This window comes from Scyliorhinus torazame, chromosome 10 (assembly GCF_047496885.1).
Source record: "Scyliorhinus torazame isolate Kashiwa2021f chromosome 10, sScyTor2.1, whole genome shotgun sequence".
NCBI lineage: Eukaryota > Metazoa > Chordata > Chondrichthyes > Carcharhiniformes > Scyliorhinidae > Scyliorhinus > Scyliorhinus torazame.
The window spans coordinates 130,126,786-130,151,771 of NC_092716.1; the positions used below are offsets into that span (position 1 = coordinate 130,126,786).

At 49.0% G+C, this 24,986-nt stretch overlaps 1 protein-coding gene across 1 annotated transcript in view; it reads left to right on the plus strand.

The window, feature by feature from the left end:
- The window catches only part of LOC140430925 (prostatic acid phosphatase-like), a 188,279-nt gene extending 163,509 nt beyond the window's left edge, over positions 1-24,770 (plus strand). Inside the window, exons 10-11 of the mRNA XM_072518735.1 lie at positions 16,107-16,282; positions 20,621-24,770. Of these exons, the coding sequence (XP_072374836.1) occupies positions 16,107-16,282; positions 20,621-20,772 (328 nt within the window). The 3' untranslated portion in view covers positions 20,773-24,770. The remainder of the gene's footprint in view (positions 1-16,106; positions 16,283-20,620) is intronic.
- Positions 24,771-24,986: the final 216 nt, after the last annotated feature.

The window sequence follows — 24,986 nt, forward strand, 5'->3', positions numbered from 1 at the left end:
GTCTTGGGTTTAGCAACCGCCCAACTTATATACAGGTACTAACAAATCTTCCCAGAAATCCCCACAGCCGACTTCCTGCAGCTCTGAAGGTAAGTTTTTAAAGAGGTAAACTTACCTTCCCGACAGACCTTTAACAGAATTGTGATATCTCTTTTGTTCACTTTCCAGCTAAATTTGGGAACAGTGGATCAAATGTGACCTGGAGGCACCTCCCCCATTAATATCACTATGGGGGATGCTCCCGTAGTAACGTGCGGGGTCGTTCTGTAAGTTAGGAGCAATCTAGCCAGCTTCATTTGTAGGGTGTGGCAGACTGTTTTCGAGACTATAACTTCTGGCAGGCCAGGCATAGCGAATGTATGTCGTACTTTTTTGACTACGTTATTGTTCTCATTTCATGAATATCAAACCACCTGGAACGGGCATCAACAATAATTAAGAACATAGTGCCCATAAAAGGACCTGCGAAATCCACATATAACCATGCCCCAGGTCAGCCAGGCTACTCATGGGTGAAATGTACAGCACAGAGAACAAAGAAATGTACAGCACAGGAACAGGCCCTTCGGCCCTCCAAGCCCGTGCCGACCATGCTGCCCGACTAAACTACAATCTTCTACACTTACTGGGTCCGTATCCCTCTATTCCCATCCTATTCATGTATTTGTCAAGATGCCCCTTAAATGTCACTATCGTCCCTGCTTCCATCAGCTCCTCCGGTAGCGAGTTCCAGGCACCCACTACCCTCTGCGTAAAAAACTTGCCTCGTACATCTACTCTAAACCTTGCCCCTCTCACCTTAAACCTATGCCCCCGAGTAATTGACCCCTCTACCCCGGGGAAAAGCCTCTGACTATCCACTCTGTCTATGCCCCTCATAAATATGTAGACCTCTATCAGGTCGCCCCTCAACCTCCTTCGTTCCAGTGAGAACAAACCGAGTTTATTCAACTGCTCCTCATAGCTAATGCCCTCCATACCAGGCAACATTCTGGTAAATCTCTTCTGCACCCTCTCTAAAGCCTCCACATCTTTCTGGTAGTGTGGCGACCAGAATTGAACACTATACTCCAAGTGTGGCCTAACTAAAGTTCTATACAGCTGCAACATGACTTGCCAATTCTTATACTCAATGCCCCGGCCAATGAAGGCAAGCATGCCGTATGCCTTCTTGACTACCTTCTCCACCTTCTAAAGGGATATGATATAGTTGGAATTATGGAGACATGGCTCCAAGGTGACCAAGGATGGGAACTAAACATTGAGAGCTATTCAGTTTTTAGGAAGGACAGACAGAAAGGAAAAGGTGGTGGAGTTGCATTGTTGATTAAAAAAGATATTGATCTCCCGGAGGGGTCCAAAGGAGTGGACGCTGGGGCGTACATTGCAGATATGTTTGAGAAGCTGCTGGGGGATGGGGCATTCTCCCGACCCTTGGAGGTGGACAGGGCTCACAGAGCACTCGCGAGGAAGCCGCGAATGGGAGACCCCAGAGGACAATGGTAGTGAGATTCCACAGGTACTTGGATAAGGAGCGCATTCTACAGTGGGCCAAGCACACACACGGAGCTGTAAGTGGGACAATAGTATCCTGCGGGTCTACCGAGACCTGAGTGTGGAAGTGGCCAGGAGAAGAGCAGGCTTCAACCAGATAAGGTCAATCCTTTTTAAGAAAAAGGTGAAGTTCGGACTGTTGTATCCGGCCCGTCTCTGGGTCACGTACGAGGAACAGCACTTTTATTTCGAGTCGCCTGAGGACACGCTGGACTTCGTGAAAAGGAAAGGACTGGTGGTGGACTGAGAACTCTTGAACTTTGCTGCAGCGTTCATTTTCTTTTTAAAAAAAAAAAAAAAAAAAAGTTTTTAATTTTGTGGAAGCTGTTTGTAATGCCTTCTGTATTGATTTGGGACCAGTGGCAGGGCTGAGTGAGTTAAGGTTTTCATTTTCACTGTTGGGGGATGGAGGTGTGCTTGTTTAAAGTTTGGTGTTTTTCTGTCAGGCAATTGTGTGGGGATTGTTTGATGTTGGAGTATGTTTGTATGAGCGGGTGGGGAGGGAACAATAGGTGGGAGACCATCCGGTGCCATGGATGGGGGCCACTAAGCTAGCTGGGCGGGCTAGCTCACGGAAGCGCAGTGGTGTGTGTGCATATGTTCAGTTTATCAAAGGGGTTGGGTTACAGAGTGTTGTTACTGGGTGGGGGGGGGAGGTGGGAGGGGAGGGGAGGTGGGAGGGGAGGGGCGGGGGGAGGGGAGGGGAGGGGGGAGGGGAGGGGAGAGGGGAGGGGTGGGGGGGGGAGGTGGGAGGGGAGGGGAGGGGAGAGGGGAGGGGTGGGGGGGGAGGTGGGAGGGGAGGGGAGGGGAGGTGGGAGGGGAGGGGCGGGGGGAGGGGAGAGGGGAGGGGCGGGGCGGGGGGGATGTTTTGCTGACGAGGGAGGGACGTGGGCCAAGGGACAGAGAGGAGGTTGGGGGCGGAGGTTGCCTGGGGGCGGGCTGGTGGAGGTGCGGAGCATGGACTGGAGGCGGGCCCAAAAAAGGGGATGGCTGATCGGCGAAGGGGGGGGGGCGGGGCAATGAGCCCCCCAACTATGCTGATCACCTGGAATGTTCGAGGGTTAAATGGGCCGGTCAAGAGGGCACGTGTGTTCGAGCATCTTGGGGGACTGAAGTCAGACGTGGTAATGTTGCAGGAGACGCACCTTAGGGTAACTGACCAGATTAGATTGAGGAAAGGCTGGGTCAGTCAGGTGTTTCACTCTGGACTAGATTCAAAGACTAGAGGAGAAGCGATCCTGATCAATAAGCGGGTGGTGTTTGAGGCGGGTAGAATTGTTTTGGATGTGGGAGGTCGGTACATTATGGTCAGTGGGAAACTGGAGGGGGTGCAGGTGGTATTAGTAAATGTGTATGTGCCAAGTTGGGACGATGTGGAGTTTATAAAGAGGATGCTGGGGAAGATACTGGACCTGGACTCGCACAGGTTGGTCATGGGAGGGGACTTCAACACAGTAATTGACCCTGGCTTGGACCGGTCAAGCTCGAAAACAGGGAGGGTGCCAGCAATGGCAAGGGAACTAGGGGGGTTCATGGAGCTGATAGCGGCGGTGGATCCATGGAGATTTGGGCAGCCGAGGGTGAAGGAGTTCTCCTTCTACTCACGTGCATAAAGTGTACTCCCGGATCGATTTCTTCATTCAAGGCAGGGCCTTACTGGCTGGGGTGGTGGACACGGGGTACTCGGCAATCACAATCTCAGACATGCTCCGCATTGGTTGACCTGCAGGTTAGTAAAGACAGTAACCAGCGCCCGCACTGGAGGTTAGATGTGGGACTTTTGGCTGACGAAGGGGTATGCGAGCAGCTGAGGAAATGTATTCAGAGCTACCTGCAGGTCAACGACACGGGGGAAATTTCAGCAGCGATGGTCTGGGAAGCACTGAAGGTGGTGGTCAGAGGGGACCATATCTCAATACAGACCCATAGGGAGAAGCTGGACAGGGCAGAGATGGACCGACTAGTTAAGGAGATACTACAGATCGATAGGAGGTATGCAGAGACCCCAGAGGCAGGGCTTTTAAGGGAACGGCGGAGGCTGCAGGCGGAGTTCGGCTTGTTAACCACAGGGAGGGTGGTGGAGCAGCTGGGAAAGCGAGGGGGGGCTATCTATGAGTATGGAGAGAAACCCATCAGAATGCTTGCACAGCAGCTTAGAAAGAGGGAGGCAACCAGGCAGATTGGGAAAGTAAATGACGGAGATGGGAACCTGGTTGGCGATTCAGCAGGGGTGAATAAGGCGTTTAGGGATTTCTACAGTAGGCTGTATAGGTCGGAACCCCCCACCGGGGCCGGAGGGGATGAGGCACTTCTTGGGGGTGCTGAATTTCCCAAAGGTGGACGGGGAGCTGGTAGAAGGGCTGGGGGCCCTGGTCGGGTTGGAAGAGATAGTGGAGGGTCTAAAGGCCAAGCAGGCGGGTAAAGCCCCAGGGCCGGACGGGTACCCAGTGGAGTTTTATAAAACGTTCTTGGGGATATTGGGGCCGGTGTTGATGAGGATGTTCAATGAGGCAAGGGAAAGAGGGGTGCTGCCCCCGACGATGTCACAGGCCACAATTTTGCTGATTCTTAAGCGGGACAAGAACCCAAAGCTGTGTGGGTCCTACAGGCCGTTCTCCCTGTTGAATGTGGACGGCAAACTGCTGGCCAAAATTTTGTCCTCCAGGATTGAGGATTGTGTTCCGGACGTTATTGGGGAGGACCAGACGAGGTTCGTTAAGGGCAGGCAGTTGGCCAATGTAAGAAGGCTGTTAAATGTGATCATGATGCCCCCGGATGGCAGGGAGGTGGAGGTAGTGATCGCAATGGATGCAGAAAAGGCTTTTGATCGGGGAGAATTGGATTATCTGTGGGAGGTACTGGGACGGTCCGGATTTGGGCGGGGCTTTATTGACTGGGTCAGGTTGCTGTATCAGACTCCTGTGGCAAGTGTACGGACGAATAGGACAACATCAGACTATTTTAGACTGCACCGGGGGACGAGACAGGGATGCCCCCTCTCCCCACTGTTGTTCGCGCTAGCTATAGAGCCGTTGGCAATTGCTCTGAGAGCCTCCAGGGACTGGTCGGGGGGGGGGGGGGGGGGGGGGGGGGGCGGGGTGAAGCACAGAGTCTTACTTTGTGCACACGACCTTCTTTATGTATCGGACCCATTAGAGGGGATGGAAGAAATTATGAGGATTCTAGGCGAATTTGGCTGGTTTTCGGGGTATAATCTAAATATGGGGAAAAGTGAGATGTTTGCGATCCAGGCAAGGGGACAGGTGAGGCGATTGGGGGAGCTGCCGTTTAGATTAGCAGGACGAAGCTTTAGGTACCTAGGCATTCAAGTGGCGTGGGAATGGGACCAGCTGCATAAATTAAATCTGGCCCGACTAGTAGACCAAATGAAGGACGATTTTCGGAGATGGGACGCGCTCCCGTTGTCATTAGCTGGGAGAGTGCAGACGGTGACGATGACGGTTCTCCCGAGATTCCCGTTCGTGTTTCAATGTCTCCCCATCTTTATTCCGCGGTCCTTTTTTAAACAAGTCAACAAAGTGATCTCTGGCTTTGTTTGGGCAGGCAAGACCCCGTGGGTAAGGAAGGTAATGCTTGAGCGGAGTCGGGGAGAGGGCGGCTGGCGCTGCCAAATTTTAGTAACTATTACTGGGCAGCAAATATAGCCATGATCAGGAAGTGGGTGGTGGGGGAGAGGTCGGCATAGGAGCGTATGGAGGCAGCTTCATGCAAGGGCACCAGTTTGGGGGCGTTGGTAACTGCGTGTCTGCTGTTCCCACCGGCACGGTACTCCACCAACCCCATGGTGGCGGCGGCCCTGAGAGTCTGGGGGCAATGGAGGAGACATGTGGGAGCAGAGGGAACATCGGTCTGGTCTCCAATCTGTAATAATCACCGATTTGCCCCGGGAAGTATGGATGGGGGGTTCCAGATATCGCGGGGAGCAGGGATTGAGACGATGGGGGATATGTTTATAGAGGGGAGCTTTCCGAGTATGAGGCCGCTGGAGGAGAAGTTTGGGTTGGCGAGGGGAAACAAATTCCGGTATCTGCAGGTGCGGGATTTCCTACGTAAAGAGGTGTCAACCTTCCCGCTCCTACCGCTAAGGGGGATTCAGGACAGGGTAGTTTCCAGAGGGTGGGTAGGAGAAGGGAGCGTCTTGGACATTTACAAGGAACTTCTGGGGTCAGAGGAGACGCAGACCGAGGAGCTGAAGCGCAAGTGGGAGGAGAGATAGAGGATGGTCTATGGGTGGACGCATTGAGTAGAGTCAATTTATCCGCAACATGTGCCAGGCTCAGCCTGATACAATTTAAGGTCGTTCACCAGGCTCACATGACAGTGGCCCGGACGAGCAGATTCTTTGGGGTGGAAGACTGGTGTGCAAAATGTGTGGGAGGACCGGCGAACCATGTCCACATGTTCTGGGCATGTCTGAAGCTTAGGGGATTTGGGCAGGGGTTTGCAGATGTCATGTCCACGGTGTTAAAAACAAGGGTGGCGCTGAGTCCAGAGGTGGCGATTTTTGTGGTGTCGGAAGACCTAGGAATCCAGGAGGAGAAAGAGGCAGACGTTCTGGCCTTTGCTTCCCTGGTAGCCCGGAGACGGGTACTATTAGCTTGGAGGGACTCAAAGCCCCCGAAGTCGGAGACCTGGCTATCAGACATAGCTAGCTTTCTCTGTTTGGAGAAAATCAAGTTCGCCTTGAGGGGGTCGCTGTTGGGGTTCACCCGGAGATGGTAGCCGTTCGTCGACTTCTTTGTGGGAAATTAATCGTCAGCAGAAGGGGGGGGGGGTTAGTTTAGCTCAGAGAAGGGGGTTAATAAAGGTGGGACCTGTAAGGGAGGGAGACGGCTTTTGCACTATGTTTATAATTTCATGTACATTGTTTATTGTGTTGCTATAATACCAAAATATACCTCAATAAAATGTTTATTAAGAAAAAAGATATTGATACTGAGGCAAGAGGGTGTGGAATCTGTATGGGTCGAGTTAAGAAACATCAACCGTCAAAAAACATTCGTAGTGGTGGTACACAGACCACGAAATTGCAGTGGTGTTGGGAATAGCATTAGACAGGAAATCAGAGATGCATGTGATAAAGGAAGATCTGCAATTATGGGTGACTTTAATCTGCATATAGATTGGGTGACTCAAATTAGTCACAGTACAATAGAGGAGGAATTTCTGGAGTGTATATGGGATGGTTTTCTGGACCAGTATGTTGAGGAACCAATAAGGGAACAGGCCATCTTGGACTATGTGTTGAGCAGTGGTAAAGGATTAGTGGCAATCTAGTTGAGAGAACCCTTGGGGATGAGTGACCATAATATCGAGGTGGATAGTGATGTAGTTGAGCCTTACAATATGAAAGTAAGCTAGCAGGGAGCATAAAAACTGACTGTCAAAGTTTCTATAGGTATGTAAAGACAAAACGATTGATAAATGATCTCATAGTTCGGGATCCTCTTGGAAGGAGCGACCACAATATGGTGGAATTTAAAATACAGTTGGAGGATGACAAGGTAAAATCAAACACTACGTGTTTTATGCTTAAACAAAGGCGATTACAATGGGATGAGAGAAGAACTAGCTAAGGTAGACTGGGAGCAAAGACTTCATGGTGAAGCAGTTGAGGAACAGTGGAAAACCTTCCGAGCGATCTTTCAGAGTGTTCAGAAAAGGTTCATACCGACAAAAAAGAAAGACGGTAGAAAGGGGAAAAATCGACTGTAGATATCTAAGGAGGTGAGGGAGAGTATCAAATTGAAGGAAAAAACATACAAAGTGGCAAAAATTAGTGGGAGACTAGAGGACTGGGAAGTCTTTAGGGGACAACAGAAAGCTACTAAAAAAGCTATAAAGAAGAGTAAGGTAGACTATGAAAGTAAACTTGCTCAGAACATTAAAGCAGATAGTAAAAGCTTCTACAAATATATAAGACAAAAAAGAGTGGCTAAGGTAAATATTGATCCTTTGGAAAATGAGAAGGGAGATTTAATAATAGGAGACGGGGAAATGGCTGAGGAGCTGAACAGGTCTTTTGGGTCAGTCTTCACAGTGGAAGACACAAATAACATGCCAGTGACTGGTGGAAATAAAGATATGATAGGTGAGGACCTTGAGATGATTGTAATCACTAAGGAGGCAGTTGACTCCAGAAGAGGAGTACCAAGAGATCAACGATGAAGCAAATCAAGCAGAAATGACTCCAGAAGAGGAGCACCTCATTTCAGGTTGATTTGCTTCCTCGTTCATCTCTTGGTAATCCCCTACTGGAGTCAACATCGTCAAGATTTGAGTTTCTTGTAGGTTGTTAAGAGTGGATGACGTTTTAATTGATGGGGTCTCACTGGACTCGGGAGTAGTTTTACTTTGATTGTTGAGTGCTTCAGTACAGACGAGCTGAGATCCATCAGTCTCGCTGTGATCTTGCACATCGTGTATGCTGATTGTGATCACATTGTCACTATTCTCACATACAGTGGGTAGACATTCATTGTCTTTTTGTCATTCAAATGAGCTGGGTAGACTTTCATAGTCTGCTTCTGGTTTCTCAAATAAGTTGGATAGATCTTCATAGTCTTCTTCATGCATGGTTATCGCTCTGGAGTCTTTAGTTGCTTCCATTTTGGAGTCTGTCAACGAACTCTCTGGAGGCTTGCGTCGCTCCCTCAGTGGAGTCTTTCATCGCTCTCTGGAGTCGTGCAGTGTTCTCTCTGCGGAGTCGATCTGTGCTCTCAACGAGTCGGTCAGCATTCTCTGTGTGGCGTTGTTTTCTTCTTGGCGAATGTATCAATGATCTGCCATTGCATCATGGTATTGGATTCATCTGCCACGAGTAGAGTCGTGTTGAGCTGTTCAAGAACAAAGAAAAATGACAGCACAGGAACAGGCCCTTCGGCCCTCCAAGCCTGCGCCGATCCAGATCCTCTATCTAAAACTGATGCATTTTTTCTAAGGATCTGTATCCCTCTGCTCCCCGCCCATTCATGTATCTGTCCAGATACCTCTTAAATTACGCTATCATGTCCGCCTTCGCCTTCGCCGGCAATGCGTTCCAGGCACCCACCACCCTCTGCGTAAAGAACTTTCCATGTATATCTCCCTGAAACTTTTCCCCTTTCGCCTTGATCCCTAGTAATTGAGTCCCCCGCTCTGGGGAAAAGCTTCTTGCTATCCACCCCGTCTATACCTCTCATGATTTTGTAGACCTCAATGAGGTCCCCCCTCAACCTCCGCCTTTCTAATGAAAATAATCCTAATCTACTCAACCTCTCTTTCTTCATAGCTAGCGCCCTCCATACCAGGCAACATCCTGGTGAACCTCCTCTGCACCTTCTCCAAAGCATCCACATCCTATTGGTAATGTGGCGACCAGAACTGTACGAAGTATTCCAAATGTGGCCGAACCAAAGTCTTATACAACTGTAACATGACCTGCCAACTCTTGTACTCAATATCCCTTCCGATGAAGGAAAGCATGCCGTATGCCTTCTTGACCACTCTATCGACCTGCGCAGCCACCTTCAGGGTACAATGGACCTGAACACCCAGATCTCTCTGTACATCAATTTTCCCCAGGACTTTTTCATTTACCGTATAGTTCACTCTTGAATTGGATCTTCCAAAATGCATCACCTCGCATTTGCCCGGATTGAACTCCATCTGCCATTTCTCCGCCCAACTCTCCAATCTATCTATATTCTGCTGTATTCTCTGACAGTCCCCTTCACTATCTGCTACTCCACCAATCTTAATGTCATCTGCACACTTGCTAATCAGACCACCTATACCTTCGTCCAGATCATTTATGTATATCACAAACAACAGTGGTACCAGCACGGATCCCTGTGGAACACCACTGGTCACAGTTCTCCATTTTGAGAAACTCCCTTCCACTACTACCCTCTGTCTCCTGTTGCCCAACCAGTTCTTTATCCATCTAGCTAGTACACCCTGGACCCCATGAGACTTCACTTTCTCCATCAGCCTACCATGGGGAACCTTCTTTGGTTTGCATTTGCCTTACTGAAGTCCATGTTTATGACATCTACAGCCCTTCCCTCATCAATCAACTTTGTTACTTCCTCAAAGAATTCTATTAAGTTGGTAAGACATGACCTTCTCTGCACAAAACCATGTTGCCTATCACTGATAGGCCCATTTTCTTCCAAATGGGAATAGATCCTATCCCTCAGTATCTTCTCCAGCAGCTTCCCTACCATTGACGTCAAGCTCAGCGGTCTATAATTACCTGCTACTCTTCTTAAACAAGGGGACAACATTAGCAATTCTCCAGTCCTCCGGTCCCTCACCCGTGTTCACTTTTCTCTGACTCCACACACAACTTTCCTCCTTTGTCCTTGAGTGGGCCAACCCTTTCTCTAGTTACCCTCTTGCTCCTTATATGTGAATAAAAGGCTTTGGGATTTTCCTTAACCCTGTTTGCTAAAGATATTTCATGACCCCTTTTAGCCCTCTTGATTCCTCGTTTCAGATTGGTCCTACATTCCCGATATTCTTCCAAAGCTTCGCCTGTCTTCAGTCGCCTAGACCTTATGTATGCTTCCTTTTTCCTCTAAGCTAGCCTCACAATTTCACCTGTCATCCATGGTTCCTTAATCTTGCCATTTCTATCCCTCATTTTCACAGGGATATGTCTGTCCTGCACTCTAATCAACCTCTCTTTAAAAGCCTCCCACATATCAAATGTGGATTTACCTTTAAACAGCTGCTCCCCATCCACATTCCCCAGCTCCTGCCGAATTTTGTTATACTTTGCCTTCCCCCAATTTAGCACTCTTCCTTTAGGACCACTCTCGTCTTTGTCCACGAGTATTCTAAAACTTGCGGAATTGTGATCACTATTCCCAAAGTAATCCCCTACTGAAACTTTAACCACCTGGCCGGGCTCATTCCCCAACACCAGGTCCAGTATGGCCCCTTCCTGAGTTGGACTATTTACATATTGATCTCGAAAACCCTCCTGGATGCTCCTTACAAATTCTGCTCCATCTAGACCTCGGACACTAAATGTTGGGAAAATTAAAATCTCCTATCACCACCACCCTGTTGCTCCTACATCTTTCCATAATCTGTTTACATATTTATACCTCTATCTCACGCTCGCTGTTGGGAGGTCTGTAGTACAGCCCCAACATTGTTACCGCACCCTTCCTATTTCTGAGCTCTGCCCATATCGCCTCACTGCTCGAGTCCTCCATAGTGCCCTCCTTCAGCACAGCTGTGATATCCTCTCTGACCAGTAATGCAACTCTTCCACCCCTTTTACCTCCCTCTCTATCCTGCCTGAAGCATCGATATCCTGGGATATTTAGTTGCCAATCATGCCCTTCCCTCAACCAAGTCTCAGTAATAGCAATAACATCATACTCCAAGGTACTGATCCAAGCCCTAAGTTCATCTGCCTTACCTAATACACTTCTTGCATTAAAACAAATACACTTCAGACCACCAGTCCCTTTGCGTTCATCATCTGCTCCCTGCCTACTCTTCCCCTTAGTCACGCTGACTTCATGATCTAGTTCCTTACAGGCTTTAGTTATTACCTCCTTACTGTCCACTAACCTCCTCATTTGGTTCCCATCCTCCTGCCACATTAGTTTAAACCCTCCCCAATAGCGTTAGCAAAAGCACCCCCAAGGACATTGGTTCCAGTCTGGCTCAGGTGTAGACCATCCAATTTGTAGTAGTCCCACCTCCCCCAGAACCGGTCCCAATGTCCCAAAAATCTGAACCCCTCCTTCCTGCACCATCTCTCAAGCCACGCATTCATTCTGCCTATTCTTTCATTTCTACTCTGACTATCACGTGGCACTGGTAGCAATCCTGAGATTACTACCTCCTGAGGTCCGACTTTTTAATTTGGCTCCTAACTCCCTAAATTCTGCTTGTAGGACTTTATCCTGTTTTTTACCTACATCATTGGTGCCTATATGCACCACGACAACTGGCTGTTCACCCTCCCCTTCAGAATGTTCTGCAGCCTATCTGAGATATCCCTGACCCGTGCACCTGGGAGGCAACATTTCCATTCTGGAGTCTCGCTTTTGACCACCGAACCGCCTATCTACTCCCCTGACAATTGAATCCCCTATGACTATAGCCCTTCCACTCTTTTTCCCGCCCTTCTGTACAGCAGAGCCAGCTACGGTGACATGAACCTGGCTACTGCTGCCTTCCCCTGGTGAGCCATCTCCCCCAACAGTATCCAAAACGGTATACCTGTTTTGGAGGGAGATGACCTCAGGGGACACCTGCACTGCTTTCCTGCTTTTTCTCTGCCTGTGGTCACCCATTCCCTTTCTCCCCAAGCAACCCTAATTTGCGGTGTGACCAATTCACTAAACATGCTATCCACGACCTCCTCAGCATCGTGGATGCTCCAAAGTGAGTCCATCCGCAACTCCAGAGCCGTCAAGCGGTCTAACAGGAGCTGCAACTGGACACACTTCCCGCACGTGAAGGAGTCAGGGACATCAGCCACATCACTTGAGCTCCCACATTGAGCAAGAGGAACATAACACTATGTTGCTGATGCTATTGTGATATCCGAACAACTCAGCCATGTCTGAGTAGTATTCTTTGATAAACAAATCATCTTCTGTTGTTTCGGATTTGTTATTGTTCTCTTCATTATTAATTAACACAGATCTTCCTTGACTTCGGATTTGTTAATTTGCTCTTCACTTTTTATGCTGCAAATTGTTAGTTCCGTGGTGCTGCGAGTAAGTTATTTTCAACTTTTTGTTGAAAGTCAGGCATTGTTGTGCTTTTTGAGGTAAGAATTTTGGATTTCGTAGCTTTAAACTTCTTAGTTTTTATTTTCGAGCAGTTTGCCTTTAAGTGGGCGTGGTCTGAGTATTCTGACGTCATGACGCTCGTGACGTCATGCACACTAATCTGCGCATGCGCAGATCCTACTTCGAACGGTATGCGTTTTTTGTTCAACTGCGCGCAAATGCATCTTCGAACTTTGTTCGATCTTTTTCTAACTGCGCATGCGCAGAACGATCTGCGCACAAAACGGCTGTTTTCAACTGCGTCTGCGCAGAACCAGATTTGCGTCTTTTGTTCCCCAGGCAGTTTAAAATGTGTTCAGACGCCATTTTGACTTCCCTAGACTCGTGGAAAATATCTTTTCTGGCACCCTGTCTCTGTGAAAACTTAAGGTACTGACTATTATTTTCAATCGCGATCTATATCGTTCAATCTTTCTGTTTTAATGGTGATTCCGTGAGTCATTGAATCTCTTAAAGCAGCATTGTTACTGGTGTTGCATTGATCTTCAAATTTCTCGAGTATTACTTTTAATTTGGTGTTGTCGTCACCTTCTAAGTAATTAAAGGAGTTATAGATTTCTCTTCTCTTCTCCGATCCTGGAGCTTCTGGAGTTCTGTGAAATCAAGCATAGTGTCTGTAACTATCTTGGTTTAACATCTCGTACGATAGTCTGCCTGTCCTTTAGTGCCAATTACTCCCTTTATAATTGGTCACTATGTGTAACTCCCTCATTTTGTTTTTTGAAAAACCGAATTTTAGGACAAGACACACTTACAAATAATGAACTAGTGCGAGCCGTCTCGCAGACTGTGCGGCTTACCATCCAAATGTTTCAGGATGTAAATAGCATGTGGTTGGCAACCTAAGGGTTACCTGAAACAAGACAAAACTTTTTTGAACTAAAATTTCCAAAATGAGGTGCGTATGGGCCACGACGGGTAAGAGTTGGATGGAGTCCCCGGTTAGGACGGCTACCAATGCCGTGTCTCCCCTACCCGAGCGTAGTTGACCAGAGAGGAGGTTCCCAGGCAGGGCGGGTCCCAAGCCATTTCTCCACTGCCTGATCAACCGACAAGAACGTGCAAGAAATGTAGTCATCGTGGGGGGGCTGCCGTAGTGGTTCTTCCCTCGAACCATAAGGGCAGTCATGAACGGATGTCTGGTATCTGTTGACAGACGAGTTCCGCTGAACTGGCGTCTGGGACAGTAGCAAGTCTCTGTGGGCAAGTCCTCAGAGGTTTCGGCTGAAAAGGCGTGGGGCCGTGGAAAAAAAAAAATCCTGTCTGACATACAGCATTTAACAAAACACTACAAACAACATAAAACATGCTACAGGTTCCATCAGAAAGGACACAGTTTCTCCCAAGCGGTTCCTTTTACAACATCATCTGGACACCTCAGTTATCGGTTGCAAACAGGGTCGCAAAGGGGTTCTCGTTCAGGGAGTCAGACGCAAGGTCGTCATCTTCTCCCGGATGCCAAACTCTTGAATGTGTTAAGGTTGATGGGGCTGTATGGTGTGATTTGGGGTCGTTCTCGTCGTTTCGGACGAGTCTGTATAAGTTGTCTCTGTGCCAATAGGTGGTGTCTAGTTGTGTGGGGACGGAATCGGGGTCGTCATTGTGGGTTGGCGGTCGGTGGTGGGGTTTGTTTAGGAAAGTGATCATGAAGGGATCACTCGGATCGTAGTCGGATTCGCTGGGTGTGGGTCCTGTTACATGCGGATAATAGGGAGGCGTGCTGTGGCTATCGTCCGAGTCACAGTCGCTGTCTCTGCTGCTGCAGTCTGTGGGCGTTCAGGGGCGGAGTGTATATTTCGGGGGTGGAGTCGAGGTCGAGTCCGTGGCTGGGCTGGACGTGTTGGGGGATGGTAGGGTTACGTTGGCTGTGGGCGGGGTGTGGTGTGCTGCGTCGAGCATGACGTGGTGTGAGTGGTTAGACTGTGTTCCATATGCCTTCAGCTGGTTGATATGGAACCACGCAGTCTTTCCGTTGGGATACGTTACCTTGTAAACGGAAGGGCTTACTTTGTCCGCAATGGAGTACGGACCCGAGTACTTTGGTGACAGGAATGTGCTGGGGTTGTATACGGAGAGCATGACTTGCTGTCCTACACTGTACTCCGTCGCATGCACTGTCTTGTCGAAACAAGCCTTGCTCTGTTTCTTTCTTGTGCCCAATTTCACTGCGGCTGCTAGCTGAGCCGTTTTAACATCATTCACTAATTGCTCTACTGCTTTCTCGTGTATGAGGGCCGTCACCTCGGGGCTGGTCAAGTCTAAACCTAATAAAAATTCTGTGCCTTTCATGGGGCGTCCGGTCATGAGGGTGTGTGGGGTGTAACCCGTGGAAGTAGAAATTGTATTACGCAAAAACATCAGCGCAAAAGGGAGGACCGAGTCCCAAATGGTGTTGTTTTGCTGGACCATTTTTCTGAGGGGGGGTTTTAGGGTCCGATTCATGTGCTCCACGATACCACTCGACTGTGGGTGGTATGCTATGTGGAATTTTTGGGTGATGCCAAATATCGTGAGGACGTTCTGCATGACACGTCCCGTAAAATGGGAACTTTGGTCGGATTCAATGCTGCGGGGGAGTCCCCATCTTGTAAAGATGTGGTGGGTCAAAATCTTGGCTGTGGTTTTTGCAGTGTTTGTTCTGGCTGGGAATGCTTCCACCCATTTTGTAAACGTGTCTATCACCACGAGTACATACTTATAACCATTCCTGCAAGGGGGCAATGGTCCTATAAAATCAATCTGGAGGTTAGTCCAGGGGCCATTAACGGGTCGGGTGTGGCTAAGCTCGGCCTTTTTGGCATATCTGTCCGGATTATTCTGGGCGCAGATGAGACAATTCTCGATGTAGTGATTTACATCCTCCTTTAAATTCGGCCACCAACAAAGCTGCTTGAGGTGGGCTGTAGTGGGATCGATTCCCTGATGTCCATGACTGTCATGGAACAAACAAATCGGTTGATTCCTGTCCTGTTCAGGAACCACATAAAGGGTGTCTTTTAACACCACACCATCATGTGTGGTCAGTGCATTTTTGAACCTCTCATAGGGAGCTAGATGTTTTCCCTTTACAATCTCCCTGAGATTGCTGTCCTGCTTCTGGGCCTCCACTAGATTCTCGCTCTTTGTCTGCGAGACCTGAACTGCACTCACTGGTGCGCTTTCGGGGGGTGTCCAACAGTATCCACGCCTGGAACCTGCTTTAGCCAGTGCGTCGGCTTTCACATTTCCAGGGGGGGGGGGGAGGAACGATGGTGACTGCGGACTTTGATTATCCCAGAAGTCCTGTTCTGTGCTCTCTCTAAAATGTGACGGAGCAATGGGGCTGAGGGGAGGGGTTTCCGGTTTGCCCCTCTTTAACCTGGGGTTACCCCTATCTCTGGATCTGTAAAGACTTAATTACCTGCAAATGCTCGCATTCTAAACATTGTCTTGCATCTTTGAATTTGTCTATATATATGTTTCTGGAACATACCTCTTCATTCACCTGAGGAAGGAGCAGCGCTCCGAAAGCTAGTGTTTGAAACAAACCTGTTGGACTTTAACCTGGTGTTGTAAGACTTCTTACTGTGCTCACCCCAGTCCAACGACGGCATCTCCACATCAGTGTTAATGTCAGCCTACTTGTGACAATAAAAGGTTATTTATTTATTTATTTAATTAATTTGAGCACCAGGATAAGTAAAATGGTCTTCCTCATGGTGTAAATGTTACACTTGGCTTTTACAGGTCCTTCACTGTGGAGATGTACTACAGAAATGGGACTAATTTCGAGGCACACCTTCTCACTCTACCATCCTGTACTGAAAGCTGCCCATTACAAAAATTCATCCAAATTACCGCAGGCGTGATCCCAGAGAACTGGAGAGATGAATGCCGAGCTCACCAAGGCAGCATCCAAATAGGTATTGTATTAATAAACAACTCAATAAAACTCATTGACAGTGAACGTTGATGTGTGACAGTCTGTCATCAATTGCTCCATCCAGTCTGACGGGATGATTTGTTCCATTTTTAGCAGCGCTGGTCCCTGGATGCACCCTCTTGGCCGAACATCTAATTGTGCAACAGCATAATTAGTGGGTGGGCGAGTGAGAAGGCATCAGGAGCACCCTATCTGCTTGGGGTATATACTGTGTATTCCCCATATGTGCTTTTCTGATATTACATAGGCAGACTTAAACAATTAAATGCAACAGGGTCAGAAGCAATTGATCAAGTTTACACAGGCCGGCAGTTATGGACCAGGCCTTTTCTTTTCTTTGCCTCTGTCTCAGCCAACCACCTCACCTAATGGGTTTGTACCTATGTTCTCGGACTGCTTCCCCATTTGCCATTAAAACTGCCAAAAGCTTTGGAAAATTCCCCCTGTAGCCGAGCGCTCAGGCAGATCAAGAGAATGAGTGATCCCAATAATAATGGAGCTAGGTGTTTCCTTGGAGTCTAAGATTCACTAACAAATTCACTGTTGCCTCTTCATTATTGAATCATAAGATCTCAGAACAGGAGGAGGCCATTTGGCGCATCATAGCTGTGCTGGCATATCAAAAGATCTCATTCCCTGCGCTTATCTGAGATGACATCTCTGGGGGAGGCATTGGCATAGTGGTATTGTCACTGGATTAGTAATCCAGAGACCCAGGGCGATGCCAAAAATTGAAATTAAATATAAGTTTATGGCAACATGGTGGCACAGTGTCAGCACTGCTGCCTCACAGCGCCAGGGACCCGGGTTCAATCTGGTCTTGGGTGACTGTGTGATGTTTGCATGTTCTTCCCGTGTCTGCGTGGGTTCCTCTGGGTGTTCCGGTTTCCTCCCACAATCCAAAGATGTGCAGGTTAGGTGGATTGGCCATGATTGTCCCTTTGTATCCAGCAAACTGCAGGTTAGGTTATGGGGATAGGTCGGGGTGGACCTGGGTAGAGTTCTCTTTTGGTGGGTCAGTGCAGACTCGAGAGGCTGACTGGCCTCCTGTACTGTAGGGATTCTCTGATCCTATGATCCCCTGGGCACAGGCTGGGCTGAGCTCTTGTTTGTGCTGTTTCTCCGTTCAGTCACTGATGGATTATGGGTTTGTTATAACCACCCTCACCCAAGGGGGTGATTGGTTTTAAATTGAGATACTTAGCTTTGTTCAACTTGTCTGAAGGGCTGAGTAAAGCTGGGTGTGGGTGGTACTGAATATTATGTTAGGATGAAGCTGTGCTAAAATCCGGAATTAGTCACTATTTAAAAAGTTGCTCAATGCTGATACTGAGAACACCTTCAGCGGCGAGCGGGCAGACTCGCTCAAGCCTGTAAGAGTTTTGTTTGGCCATCAGCATCAGGAGGACAGATTTTGGTGCAGGATTTTGCCATACAGACGATTATCAGCACTGACTATGTGAAAGTGGAGATTGTTGATAACTTGACAATCACCAGTAATCTGTCACTTGATGTTGAAGTAAGTGGTTGAAGCTCGTGATGTGTTGAAATTCAAACCCACTTCACAATAACTGCAGCATTATATCAAAGTTGAGTAAGAGAGTGTGGAAAAACAGCAACCTGATGGATGATGGTTGTGTACCCAAGAAGCGTTCAGTGAACTGACCGACTGGTCACAATCTCCTGGCATCCATACCTCTGCTACAAAGACAGAGCAGTGAAGATGGTAGATGTTGACAATGCTGGCTGGGCGAGTCACTGACGGCTGTGACGTCTGGAGGCTGACTGTTTCGAAGGGGGATATTGGAAGAGGTGAGCAGAAACAAAAACATGTGGCTGATTGAAAAGAGGGGCCAAAGAATTGGGTACCTTCTCAGCCCATTGTCTTCCTGTGGGGGAGATGTGGCAGAGGCTGACAGGCACAGATTCCTGAACTACCACGGGTGATGTTTAATATAAGAGCTGATCATCATGGCAAAAGTTGAAAAGCTGCCACAGTAAACATAAGCCAGGAGCTACAGTGACCATAAACATTCAAGCTGATTTGCTTCCTCCTCCCCACATTTCCCCCCCCTCCCTTTGTACTTCCTCCACTATTTACCCTTCCTCCCCTTGTACCTCCTCCACTATTTACCCCATCCTCCCCTTTTACCTCCTCCACTATTTACCCCTGCTCCCCGTTCGCCCCCTGCTCCCCGTTCGCCCCCTGCTCCCCGTTCGCCCCCTGCTCCCCGTTCGCCCCCTGCTCCCCGTTCGCCCCCTGCTCCCCGTTCGCCCCCTGCTCCCCGTTCGCCCCCTGCTCCCCGTTCGCCCCCTGCTCCCCGTTCGCCCCCTGCTCCCCGTTCGCCCCCTGCTCCCCGTTCGCCCCCTGCTCCCCGTTCGCCCCCTGCTCCCCGTTCGCCCCCTGCTCCCCGTTCGCCCCCTGCTCCCCGTTCGCCCCCTGCTCCCCGTTCGCCCCCTGCTCCCCGTTCGCCCCCTGCTCCCCGTTCGCCCCCTGCTCCCCGTTCGCCCCCTGCTCCCCGTTCGCCCCCTGCTCCCCGTTCGCCCCCTGCTCCCCGTTCGCCCCCTGCTCCCCGTTCGCCCCCTGCTCCCCGTTCGCCCCCTGCTCCCCGTTCGCCCCCTGCTCCCCGTTCGCCCCCTGCTCCCCGTTCGCCCCCTGCTCCCCGTTCGCCCCCTGCTCCCCGTTCGCCCCCTGCTCCCCGTTCGCCCCCTGCTCCCCGTTCGCCCCCTGCTCCCCGTTCGCCCCCCCCTGCTCCCCGTTCCCCCCCCCTGCTCCCCGTTTCCCCCCCCCCTGCTCCCCGTTCCCCCCCCTGCTCCCCGTTCCCCCCACCCCTGCTCCCCGTTCTCCCCCCCCCCCCTGCTCCCCGTTCTCCCCCCCTTCTCCCCGTTCTCCCCCTCCTGCTCCCCGGTCCCCCCCTGCTCCCCATTCCCCCCTGCTCCCCCCCTCTCCGATCGCGCCCTCTCTTCCCCCATTCGCCCTCTCTTTCCCCAATCGCCCTCTCTTTCCCCAATCGCCCTCTCTTTCCCCAATCGCCCTCTCTTTCCCCAATCGCCCTCTCTTTCCCCAATCGCCCTCTCTTTCCCCAATCGCCCTCTCTTTCCCCAATCGCCCTCTCTTTCCCCAATCGCCCTCTCTTTCCCCAATCGCCCTCTCTTTCCCCAATCGCCCTCTCTTTCCCCAATCGCCCTCTCTTTCCCCAATCGCCCTCTCTTTCCCCAATCGCCCTCTCTTTCCCCAATCGCCCTCTCTTTCCCCAATCGCCCTCTCTTTCCCCAATCGCCCTCTCTTTCCCCAATCGCCCTCTCTTTCCCCAATCGCCCTCTCTTTCCCCAATCGCCCTCTCTTTCCCCAATCGCCCTCTCTTTCCCCAATCGCCCTCTCTTTCCCCAATCGCCCTCTCTTTCCCCAATCGCCCTCTCTTTCCCCAATCGCCCTCTCTTTCCCCAATCGCCCTCTCTTTCCCCAATCGCCCTCTCTTTCCCCAATCGCCCTCTCTTTCCCCAATCGCCCTCTCTTTCCCCAATCGCCCTCTCTTTCCCCAATCGCCCTCTCTTTCCCCAATCGCCCTCTCTTTCCCCAATCGCCCTCTCTTTCCCCAATCGCCCTCTCTTTCCCCAATCGCCCTCTCTTTCCCCAATCGCCCTCTCTTTCCCCAATCGCCCTCTCTTTCCCCAATCGCCCTCTCTTTCCCCAATCGCCCTCTCTTTCCCCAATCGCCCTCTCTTTCCCCAATCGCCCTCTCTTTCCCCAATCGCCCTCTCTTTCCCCATTCGCCCTCTCTTTCCCCATTCGCCCTCTCTTTCCCCATTCGCCCTCTCTTTCCCCATTCGCCCTCTCTTTCCCCATTCGCCCTCTCTTTCCCCATTCGCCCTCTCCTCTTCCAGTCTGTCCCTCTCCTTCCCAACGTGTTGACTCTGCTTCCAGGGATGTTGCCCTCCCAGTTACCTGTCCCCTAACGTTATCCAAGTATGACCCATGGTGACAATTGTTTGTTGGAGTGTAGGGGAGTTTTGTGGTTAATTGTACAATACCATGGACGGGATTATCCAGTCCGCCAGTCACATGTTGCTTGGTCGCATGCCGTTTGCTGATGGCGGGATTCTATCTTCCCGGTGATTGTCAACAGCATTTCCCATTGGAACCACCCCACGCCGCTGCAAAACCCGCTGGTGTGGCTGAGCTGCCGGCGGGAAAATTGAATCGCAACAACTGGAGAATTTCGGCCTATGTCTCCAAGCAGTGTATGTAATTCCCTGTCATTGGTTCCTGTCTGAAATGTGTATCTCTCTCTCTCTCTCTCTCTCTCTCACCTTGCAGACTTGATTCTGGGATTAGCCACTGGCTCCTGCTTTCTGTTGATGTTCATTATCCTGTGCGTGAAGCTCCAGTGTCGAGACAGAGACCAATCGATGGGCTACCAGAAACTCGCCTCCCACAACGAAGAGAGAGAAAAAATGCTCTTGTTCTGATCAGGACAAGACGGATTATGAAGCTGAAGTCCGAGGGGAGGCGCGAAGTTGCTTGCTTTAAATGAGCTTTTATTTGTTTGATTAGCAGGAGTTTGAATTCTGCTCTTTTGGTCATCAAGTGGTTAAAGAAAGAGTTTTGGCTTCAGAAAATGAGCATTGATTAGAAAATGGGAGCTTAAACCAAGAGAGGAAAGGGGAGGAAATTGTTGATATGTTCTGTTTGAATGTGTAGTAGTGAAGTGAGTGCTTAAAGCTTGAGGTGTGTGGGGTGGCTTAGTTCAATTGTCACACAGGCCTTTTAAATCATTCCAGTGGACACATTAGTTGGTCAACATCTGTCCCTAAAAGAACCTGGGTCTGGATTTTGTGCTCCCATGTATCCAGGATTACAGCCAGTCTGAGCACTTCAGGCAACCACTGGTTAAATTCAAGTCCCAGGTATAGAACGACCTGCATTTAGATAGTGCCTTTCACAGCTCCAGGGCATTCAAAGCTAATTTCAGTCTATGTACTGCAAGATTCCACAAACACCACTGAGGTAAACAACCAGCTTGTGTTTTTTTTAAAAAGTGACATATGTATGATGAATATTGGCCAGAGCATTGGGAGAATTCATCTCCCACCCCTCCAACTGAGAGGGGCTGTCGATCAGGGGGTTTGTGGATGGGTCTGTGAGTGGTCAGTGGGATAGTCTGTAGACCGTTCAAGGGGTGGGTTGGCAGGGTCAGTGAATCGGTGGGTCTTTGAGGTGGTTTGCAGATGTGATAATTGTTGGGGGAGTTGGTGGGTTTGTTGATGGGTCAATGAGTCACATTGTTGGGAAATGGGTCAGTTTGTGGAGCAATGGTGGTCAGTGGTAGGTCAGTTGGTGGGGCAGTTGGTCAGTGGGTTATTGGGTAAGTCAGGTAATGGGTCAGTTGGTACATCTCAGAGTCAGAGACTCCAGTTCGCTGACTCTCCTCTGAGCATTTTCTTTTTGTATTGTGTAATTTTGAATGTGTGCTTGCTGATCTCAGTCGGTCAGGTATGTGTGTTTTGTGAGGAGCAGCACTGCAATAATACACAATGTGTTCACCCTCTAGCAGTGTAGGACTATGAAACACACTTCCTTTGTTAAGCAGTTGAACTGCTGCCTTGATTGGGCACGATTAGAAATCATCAGGAAATAATTAGCTTTTTCTTTAAAATCCATAGAATCCCTACCAGTGCAGAAGGAGGCCATTCAGCCCATCGGGTTGCACCACCACTATCCCAATAATCCCACCTAACCTTTGGACACTAAGGAGCAATTTTGCATGGCCAATTCACCTGATCTGCACATCCTTGGACTGTGGGAGGAAACCGGAGCACCCGGAGGAAATCCACACAGTCACCCAAGGCCTGAATTAAACCCTCGTTCCTGATGTTGTGAGGCAGCAGTGCCATCACGCTGTCTTTCGAAGCTGTGGCAGAGAAATGTGAAACTATGGCAAACTCCTTTTATGTTAATGAACCTCCACTGGCATTGCTCATCGAAGCAAATGGAATGTGTGAGTCAGCTGAGTGAGGTAACACTGCAGAAGATAATGAAGACTGTTTCTTTTTATGGTATTATCCATCACATTCAGTGTTAGATTAATATAATTTCACAGGTGGCGTTTTCGTTGCTCACAAACCATATTCAATTTGTCTCCTCTTGGCTATCCCTACACGAGGCGAGCTGGGCTCGGATAGTGGGGGCAGTTTGACAGCTGTTTTATTATATGGTGGTTTTCGGGGAAATGTGGAGAGCTCGCCTTAACATACTTGGCCATGGTGAAGATCTCCACCTTCCTCCTATTTCTGATATCAATCCTTCCCACTCAAGTTCGCTTGTCTCTCCTCTGAGCATTTTCTATTTGTAAACACCAATGCATTTATGTGGTGGCTGCGTCAGTGGATAAGTCATCAAAATGCCTGGGAGTTGAAATCCAACAATGGAAATGTTTAAAGTTGAAAGTAAATAGCTGAGATCAGTAAAAGTGACGATGAAATTATCCGATGGTTTTTAAAAACTCAAATCATTCCCAATTGTCCTCGAGGGAGCAAAATTTGGTGTATTGACCCTGTCTGACCATCTGTGCCTCCAGGTCCACAGCAATGTGGTTGACTTTTAATTGTCCTCGCATGTGGTCGAGCAAGATGCCACGAGGTGATTCACATATTAACTTAGACGATTTTAAAACTCAGTAAAGCCCTTTTAACTTTACATCCTACTTCAGGTACACATCGGGTATGAAATGGCAATCATTCTGGCACCTGCTCTCAGTTTCCTGGCCGAGCTCAATCCTCTTTGCCATGCCAAATTGAATCTCTGTGCCCACCAATCCATTCTCAACAAATCTCCCGGATATGATTATCACCATAATAAGAATCTTTATTGTCACAAGTAGGCTTATATTAACACTGCAATGAAGTTACTGTGAAAATCCCCGAGTCGCCACATTCGGAGGAAGAATTCAAAATGTCCAATTCACCTCGCAGCACGTCTTTCGGAACTTGTGGGAGGAAACTGCAGCATCCGGAGGAAACTCACGCAGACAGAGGGAGAATGTGCAGACTCCACACAGACAGCGGCCCAATCCGGGAATCGAACCTGGGACCCTGGTGCTGTGAAGCAACAGTGCTAACCACTGTGCTACCGTGCCGCCCATACCTTCCTGAATCTCCCTCTTTCTCAGCTCACGACTGTCCTGACAACCTGGAATCCCAGAGATTCCTGCGTCTGACCCTTTTGAATAGTTTTGCTGGCTCTGGTAAAACTGTTCTTCCTCCCTCTGCTGCCTATTGTTTCCTAAGGAACAGAGATTGCCTGTCCGGGTGGAGCTCCAATTTTCTACAGTTGCGTCTCAGCAGCCTGTGAGCTTTAGTGGAGGCTACTCGACACTACAATGCGACACCTCACTGGGCAGCTGAGTTTCTCTCTCAACTCCCACCCCCATGGTGGCCCAAAGTCACATGGCCACTTCTCGAAACTGAGGTGTTTGTGAGAAATCCGCACCCTTTCCGAACTATTACTTTTATTTGTGCTAAAGCGACATTTCAAAACATAATTGTCAGCGTTCACCATGATACATTAAAAGGTGTTTCTGGACATCTTCTCTCAAAGGGTCTTATGAACGGGAGGATTTTAAAATTCTTTCATGGGATTTGGGTGAACTGTGGCAGCTCGCATTTGTTGCCATCCCTAATTGCCCTTGGTCTGAGTGGCTTACCAGGCCCTTACCATTTATGAGTCAGCCACATTACCATTGGCCTAGATGTAGGCCACACCGGGTAAAGATGGCAAATTTCCTTTCCTAAAGGACATTAATGAACCAGATGGGTTTTTACATCAATCGATGATAGTCTAAGTAATGGTGACCATGACAACTAACTTTTAATTCCAAATTTTACTAATTGAATTTAAATTCCACCAGCTGTCTTGCTGGGATTTGAACCCATGTCCTCAGAACATTAGCCTGGATCCCTTGAATTGCTAGTCCAGTGACATTAATATCACACCATCATCTGGAAACATAAAACAAGATCTTTTAACATTTAGATTATTGTGACCTTTCAGACAAACTGCATCCCGCCGCAGTCCGCCAAGAAATGTCATTCTCTGGTCTTGTGTAAACTCAGCCTTCCTTAGAACAAATCTTGTTAATCTGTGTTGCCAAGTTACAGCTGGTGATCTGAATCAAAACTGAAAAAGTCAGCATCTGTGGAGAGAGAGAGAGAGAGACAACTCAGGTTTCAAGGCTTCTTCTTCCAAGACTGGAATGGAAAGAGGTTATTGATAACATTATCGAGAGATATGGAGCAAAGGTGGATAATGGAACTGAGACACATCATCTGTGATCTGAATGAACAGCAGAACAAGCTGGAGGGGCTGAATAACCACCTATTTCTGCTTCACTGATCTCGGTACTGAATCTTCTACAATTTCAGCAATTGCCATGTTGAGTGCAATAAAGTTTAACATTTTCTCCCCTGTACATCAGACTAAGTCTCATTTATTTACAGCAGTGATGAAGGTGTTTACACCCCAATACAGGAGTAGTTTCAGCCACTCGACACATACTCCAGTTAAAAACCCAACATCTACTGCCCCTCCTCTCCCCTCCCCTCTCTGACTTTCTCTTCCACTTGCCTCTCCCCTCCTTCATTCTTTTTTCTTTATTCATTCAAGGCATTTGGACCTCGCTGGCGAG